Source organism: Neolamprologus brichardi, chromosome 3 (genome assembly GCF_056152115.1).
Source record: "Neolamprologus brichardi isolate AB-2024 chromosome 3, ASM5615211v1, whole genome shotgun sequence".
NCBI classification, from domain to species: domain Eukaryota; kingdom Metazoa; phylum Chordata; class Actinopteri; order Cichliformes; family Cichlidae; genus Neolamprologus; species Neolamprologus brichardi.
The window spans coordinates 32,944,961-32,952,879 of record NC_142106.1 but is presented as its reverse complement, the minus strand read 5'-3'; the positions used below and the strand labels follow the sequence as shown (position 1 = coordinate 32,952,879).

The following is a 7,919-nucleotide window of genomic DNA, read 5'->3' as shown; positions in this document are numbered from 1 at the left end:
AGCTGTTATGTGATAGTCCGTGAACCTGCTACAAATTGAAGATCATATGCACATTTTGGAAATTAAATCATGAATCATCCTAACTTAGATTTAAAACAAAAGATTTCAAACTCTCCTCCAGACTCGATAACACATGACAAACAAACTGACACACCTAAGTCACTCACGTTCTTAAATCCACTCACTCTCACAAGCTCTACTAAATCACAAAGGCGCTTGTTTATTACTAATCACCGTGTAACTGCTGTAAATTCACAAACTTCTGTCTTCTCTATTGTAACTTGTAGCACATAAATCTTTTAAGTTAAATTGCCTCTGCAATATAAACCTGTAATGTATATATCAAATATTGCACCTCTGTCTCTGTGTAGTGTCCAGGATGTGGATCCACTGTGACGAGAGAGAATGGGTCAGATTTGAATGTCCTCTGTAAAGTGTGCACAGCAGTAAAAGGACGGCCGTTTGAATTCTGCTGGCAGTGTTTGAGGGAGTGGAAAGGTGCACGGCCTCGGAAGGACCACTGTGAAAATGATGACTGCTAAAACCCGTCACTAGAAACACAAAAAAAAAATGCTTGTGCAGATATCACATGTATGGGTATGGAGTCCATGTGTGTGCCTCTCTGTCCGTGTCTGTCTCACCTGTGGTTTGCAGCAATTAGTAATGCCCATGTACATGTTAACCAGTTGCATTGCTGCCCCCAGACAGACCTCTATACCTGTTTGGAAGAAGAAATGATTGGAAAGAAACAAGGCCGTTAAGTTTCACCTACTTTGTATTGAGAGTGCCTTTTCTAAATGTAAATGTCAGCATGCTGCGTTTTAAACTCTCTGCTTTAATAACATCACATTATAAATAAAAATTATTGTGTTTTATTAGTGAGAAATTTACTAACAGATGTGATCTATACAGCTGTGTCATGACTGAAGTCCAGTGATCTACATAAATCTAATGTCATCCATTTAAAAAATTTAGAATAAGGTTAAACTTTCTGCGTGTATATATAACACATGTCGTCTCCTTATCACACATTTTGTTTGTATTCCTAGCTACATGATGATAAATTGTTTAGAGTAAATGTTTGTTTTAGTAAATTGTAGTTATATTTAATGAACGTCAATGTTTAAATGTAAATAAAAATGTATCTGTGGGGGAAGAAAAGCCAGCAAAATCCTGTACAATAAAATATTGTGGATTTTTATTTATTTCTTATATCCTGTAAGTGAACACTGTCATGTAAAATATGATCCTTCATTAAACATTATATAAAAAATGTTATAAATGAAAAATTGATGTGACAGTAAATAAATCCAGTAACTGATTTATAAGGCAGATATTTTTATTGTTGTTAAATTGCAGTATCGGTAGGAGAAAGCTTCATTACTTTGTGCTGCTGAGTTGGGAAATGCAGGAAAACCAGTTTTCATTATTTGTTTTTCATTTGATAATAGACTACATTTAACTACATTAACTCTTAATCTGATTAAAGTTGAGCTGTTAACGTGAATTTCTGGTGTTAGTGTGATCCCAGAATGACTATATTTTTTACTCTGCTTAAATTATTTAAAATCATTGTTAACGTATTCACATGTAGATCACTGCATGAATTGCACTGAGGTAAACATTTTATAGAAGAACTTATGTTTCCCAAAATCCAAGTTATGATATATGATATATAATACACATGTCAAAAGAGCAGGTCTGAGATTCTGATATGAAGCTAAACTCTAAATCACTGCCTTCAGCACCTGATTATGGTGCCACAGATAGCAGCCATCGTGCAGAGTCTGTGGGCATACTGCTGAGTAGATATTCCAAGAGCAAAGGGGCAGAAAGGAGTTTCACTCTTTCTCAAGATGACTACCCGTCAGTGTTTCAGTCTGTGAGTGTGAGTCTGTAGCTATTTAGGTGTGTTAATGGCTGCCTCTGTGGATTTTCCATCAGGAGTGCGGGAACGAGAAGGCAGTACGCATGAGAATCACAGGAGTGGTGACACATAACATTTATATATGCACACACACACACACACACACACACACACACACACACACACACACACATATATGTATATATATATATATATATAAGAGCCTGCTAACAGCGTTGGATAGTTGACAAACTGGCGGTGAGGGGACATCCCAGGCCTTACTATCTCAAATTCTGAAAGTCCGTCCAATGGGAAGCAGCATATACATTTGTTTCCAGCATGCACATCTGAAAAGTAAATTGCACATTAGGTGAGTTCCTGACACCAGCTCGAGTGGAGAGCAGGTCAGGGGTGGTAGCCCTGCCAGGGGTGGATGCCAGGTGACTCAGGGGCCCAGTGGAATTTTCCAGCCAGGCTCTGCCAGTCCCTTTTGTTTGATTTACATCTGTCATAATTTTCCTGAAAGTAGAAATGTGTCTGTGTTCTTATTGGTTAACATTGTCATGGCTGCTTCACCCCCTAAAAAATGCCTGTGGAGTTGAGTTGATGAAGCTGTACTTCAGAATTGGTTTTAGTTAGAAAGAAATAATTTCTCGCATAAACATAGTGTAGTGATCAGTATGAGGATGCTGAAGAGACCATGCAGAAAGCTGCATCAGCTGGTCAGCTGGTCAAGTAAAACAAACTAGAAGATATGTGCAAAATGAAACAGCTGCAGTGGACAGATGCAAGGATATCAATGGTTGATAGACTCGTGCTGTAAAGAGAGTGTATGTTGTATGTGGACCCAGGGCTCCAGTGGTAATCTGGCACGGAGAATTTGCTCTGTGGGCCGATGGGTCAGTTAAAGGGCCCACCAAGGGTGAGCAGCCCATCAGTTCATTTTTGTTATCGACACTGTATTGTCCAATCAGATCTCTTTACACAACCTCACCTACCTTCCCCGTGGATATTGTAGAAGAGAGTTTAGTGTGGAAAAAATTGGCAAAAAGATGGAGCTGAAATGCTGAAATAAAATAAAAATGAATTAAAAATAGATGTACCAGATGTGTCAAATGAACTGACATGGGGATGTTTCTTCACCGTCTTCAGCAGCATCAGCAACAAAAGAGTGGAAGAGACGAAAGAGGGTGAAAATAAAGGGGAGACGTGATAAGTGACACATTCAAGGTTCACTAAAAGCTGAAACGTACTTAATCATTATGCGGCACTGCAGTGCAACTAAGAATTAATTCAACAACAACCAACGTGATTTTTTACCTTGTCTTAAATGTAATAATTTTTTAAACTTCATCAATTTATTTATTTATTTATTTATTCATTTTATTTTTTAATTTTTTGCTGAGCGATCATGATGGGCCTTCTGGACCAACGTCTGATTTTTATTTTTTTTGTCCCAGTCCAGCCCTGTGTGAACCAAATATCAGGCAATCAGCCTAAACTGGAGTTTCTTCACACCTTCAGAGGCATTACCCTGAAACACACGCTCGAATAGAGAGAGAGAGGGAGGAGTATCGCCGCTTACATTCACAGCGGACCAAAGCGACTCTCAGTCCATCGCTGGATATTATTCTGTGAACAGAGACAGTCCGCCGTGACAGTAAAAGCCAAGCCAGATGTTCTCACGTTACCGAGATATTTTACTGAGACGAAGGTTTGCTTCGTCCACCGACGTGCTAGATGACTATCACCCTTACACGGAGTTCCTCGTGGACACAGCGACGGTGGCCCCAGCATTCCTGCCGCCGCGACACGGGTAACACTGCGTGGTTTACTCACTGTTGTGTGTGTGTGTGTGTTTCATCTGCTGCTCTGATTTCACTGACTTTTTCTATTGTTTTAAACTTCGCGCTGATCACAAACTTGATGTTAAGAAGAAACTGTGTGCAACTATCTGCCTCCAGCGAAATTATTTCTCTTTGAAGTGAAACCGAAAGTGTTCTTTTTAATCTGTTTTTTTGTTTTGTTTTGTTTTTCATGCCCTCAAGCGTGCCTACAAAACAGGAGAAGTGTTACGACGCTCACGACAAGACACTTACGTTTGTCGATGGAGAAGATGATTTGGACTGTAAGTAGGCCTATTAGCTAGGCACTTTTTAAAGTGACATCGAACAGACATACATATACATACATATTATATATATATACATTATATTAAAATATTTTACCTGCGTTGACACTAAGGTTAAACAAAACGCATTAGCATTCATTATGTTTGACACTGATTTTTTTGCTTGTGTGTGATTGTTCTCAGTTTTGTATGAAGGATTCAAATCTCTCAAAGCTAAGATGTCCTGTGGTCACGCTGTGACCCCGACCTCTCTCACCACCTGGTGTCGCAGGTTGTTGGACCAGGTAGGCCACTAAAGGTTGTTTCATTGAAATAAACAAGCAAACAAATAAATAAATAACAGCGTCATGCAGGGTTGTGTTGATTTTTAACAGGATGTTTATGTTATGTCAACGTGAATAAATAAAGAATAATGAAAACAGTGCCCAATATGTCATTGTTTTTTGTGGTTGTGAATTGGATTGCAATGTTTACTGTCATGTAGATGAGAAAGAAGCTACGCTGACTTAAATCAACAGACAGAGCGACACAGTGCTCTGTAAATTCATGAACTTCTCTCAGCAGAAACCTGCTGTGCTCTCAAGGAAATAAATAAAACAGTCAGAAATGTTCAGCTTCCGTCTTTTCTATTGTAACTTGTACTTGTACATGTTGGCTGACTGATCTGCCCTCTGTGAGGCCTCAGTGTAGCTTTGAATTACACCTGTACTGTTACAGCTGTGATCATTTCAGTGTTTCTATAGAGTAAAGAACATAAATGACTTTCAGACAAAATATAGCATCATAACTCTGTGTTTCATCAAATTTGTACATAATTTGTACATATAGCAATACAGTTGTGATGTATGAGGAAATATTTCAGTGTTTGTAGTTTTAACCCTTTCATGCATAGTGGCCAGTTATTCAAAGGCTGTTTTTTTGTATTTGTGTCAGTGTTGATGGTATACTTGCACATATACCACTACATTGGACACTGATGTGTCACTTCATACTCAATTCATAAGTCAATACGTATATTGTAAAAAACTCTTTTGAAAAAGAACATGTTTAAAAAAAATGAAGGTCAAAAATCTTTTTTTCATGCCTGAAGATGAATAAAAATACTTAAGAAAAAAAAAATCCAGATTTAGGTTGTCATAATTCATGCATGAAAGGCTTAATAAACAAATTGTTTGGTGTTTTGTTTCTAACATGCGAGTCTAATCATTCTCTCCCCTCTCCATATTTAATAAAGGGTGAAAGCAGGTTTGTGTGTGGTGGGTCTGGTTGTAGTGCTGAGTGGACTTTTGCAGAGGTTTGTAAAATGGCTCTTCTGGACCCTCAAGAAAAGCAGTACTTCAGAAAAACCATGGAATTTAACATTGCCAGGCAGACACTTACTACTAAGTTGGTAAGTGTTTCATCAATATATTATATATACTGTGAATATAGATTTGATAGACATTTTGCTATATATCAAATATTGTCCCACCTCTGTCTCCATGTAGTGTCCTGGCTGCAGATCCACTGTGACGAGAGCGAATGAATCAGATTTGAATGTCCTCTGTAAAGTGTGCACAGCAGTAAAAGGACGGCCGTTTGAATTCTGCTGGCAGTGTTTGAGGGAATGGAAGGGTCCACGGCCTCGAAAAGACCGCTGTGGAAATGATGACTGCTGTAACGAGTCACTAGAAACACTAAAAAAATGCCCAGATATCACATTACATGGGTATTACGATGAGTATGGAGTCCGTGTGTGTCCCTCAGTGCGTGCCTGTCCAACCTGTGGTTTGCTGTTGCAGCACAGCAAGAAGGGTTGCCCATCAAGTTTTTGCCCTCGATGTAATGGGACATTTTGTTTTGTATGTCTGAAGCAGTCTAGTACATGTTTGGAGATCACGTGCACTCCTGCCCCCAGACAGACCTCTATACCTGTTTGGAAGAAGAAATAATGGGAAAGACACAAGGCTGATGTTTCTCTTTCTTTGTATTGAGAGTGTCTTTTCTAAATGTAAATGTCACTATGCTGTGTTTTAAACTCTCTTCTTTAATAACATCACTTTATGAATAAAAATTGTGTTTTATTAGTGAGAAATTTAATATCAAATGTGTTCTTTACAGCTCTCATGTCTGAAGTCCAATGATAAATCTGCATAAATCTAATGTCATTCATAAAAAAACCTTTAGAATAAGGTTAAACTTTCTGTGTGTGCACATGCTGTCCTCTGGTTAGTTACATATATAACATATATTGTCTCCTTACCACACATGCTGTTTGTATTTCAAGCTACATGGCGATAAATTGTTTAGAGCAAAGGTTTCTTTTAGAAAAATTTAGTTATGTTTAATCAACGTCACTACTAAAATGTAAATAAAAATATATCTGTGGTAAAGAAAAGCCAGAAAACTCCTGTGGATTTTTATTTATTCCTTAGTTCTTGTAAGTGAACACTGTCATGTAAAAATAAGATCCTTCATTATACATTATATAAAATATGGTACAAATGAAATATTGACTTTACTGCTAAAATAATTCAGTATCTGAGTTAAAATACAGACATTTTCATTACTGTTAGGTTAGGTTACTCATACATTCTCAGCAGGAGAAAGCTTCACCACTTTGTGCTGTTGAGTTGGGAAATGCAGGAAAACCATTTTTTGTTTTTCATTTGTACCAAAAAATTTGATAATGGACTAAATAAAATTATTTAACTCTTAATCTGATTAAAGCTTAGCTGTTTGAAGGTTAACCTCTTAAGCCCCAACGCCCCCTGATACAGGGGCAAAAGGCAGGAGATCAGTTAGGCTTGGGGCTTAAGAGGTTAACCTAAATTACTAGTTTCAGAATGATTGTATGTTTTTTACTCTGTTTAAATTATTGAAAATCATTGTTAACGTTTTCACATGTAAATCACAGCAAGAATTGCACTGAGGTAAATATTTTACAGAAGAACTTCTGTTTCCTCAAATCCACATTACGATATATGATATATAACACACATCTCAAAGCAGGTCTTAGATTCTGATATGAAGCTAAACTCTCAACCACTGCCTTCAGCACCTGGTCGTTGTGCCACAGAAAATAGTGTATTACATAAAATACACAAGATTTAAATATGGAACCCAAGATGATCTGTAAATGAAAGAGTTACACTAAAGCTGAAACATGTAAACGATGCTCATCATAATGCCTCATAGCTAAGTGTAGAAGTAAATCTGGTTTTACAACATGCTTTCAAACATGGTCATTGTGCTGCAAATTGGAAACTACCTATTAACTAGAACTGTTTGTATCAGTGTTATGTAACCAGAACAATGCTTGGTTTGGTTTTTGCTTCTTTACATCCTGGTTGTTGTGCCAAATGGTGGCCCTGAGTGGATTCATCAGTCCTATTTTACAAACATTCATATTAAATAATTCTAACATCCAGTTTGATGCATATTCAGAACACTGCAGAAGTATCACAATAATCCCCAAAACTCTCCAAATAAAATAATAAATCCAGGTCATAATGCACAGCGTCACCGGTCAGATCAACTTTGACTTCATGGTGGCAGTTTACTAAATATAAAGTGATAAAACCAAGAAATCATCACATAAATAAACAAATCTCCACTTGCAGCAGCACTAAGTCTCTCATTATATAAAGTAAAACCATATAAGTGCCGATCTGCAGTCATATGACTTCTTGTAACTCGTGGAAAGAAAATGAAAGTGACAAAAACAAAGTAAAACAGTCTTGGGGACGTTCCCTGGTGTGTGCAGAGTTCATTGTCTGTGTTTACTGCTCAAACCTGAGAAGGATAACAGGTGGGATCCAAATGAACAGAGTGCGGATAATTCTATGAAAACTGAAGCTTTAAATTTGTCTGAAGATGATGTGGTTTCACTTTGAAAGCAATAAAAGTTTTACTTCTACAGTTTAGCATGTTGTTGCTTGC

General features: G+C 37.5%; 1 protein-coding gene across 1 annotated transcript; it reads left to right on the top strand.

The window, feature by feature from the left end:
* The first annotated feature begins 3,901 nt into the window (after positions 1-3,901).
* On the top strand, positions 3,902-6,234 carry LOC102777302 (uncharacterized). Its single transcript, XM_006801767.2, has 4 exons — positions 3,902-3,995; positions 4,182-4,282; positions 5,233-5,388; positions 5,486-6,234. Exons 1-4 carry the CDS (start codon positions 3,905-3,907, stop codon positions 5,927-5,929), a joined length of 792 nt encoding a protein of 263 aa, XP_006801830.2. The 5' UTR covers positions 3,902-3,904; the 3' UTR covers positions 5,930-6,234.
* The last annotated feature ends 1,685 nt before the right edge of the window (positions 6,235-7,919 follow it).

Coding starts and splice junctions, on each gene's coding strand:
- LOC102777302 (XM_006801767.2), top strand. CDS start 3,905: ATGCCCTCAAGCGTGCCTACAAAACAGGAGAAGTGTTACGACGCTCAC. Junction 3,996..4,181: donor TGGAGAAGATGATTTGGACT/GTAAGTAGGCCT, acceptor GATTGTTCTCAG/TTTTGTATGAAGGATTCAAA. Junction 5,389..5,485: donor AGACACTTACTACTAAGTTG/GTAAGTGTTTCA, acceptor GTCTCCATGTAG/TGTCCTGGCTGCAGATCCAC.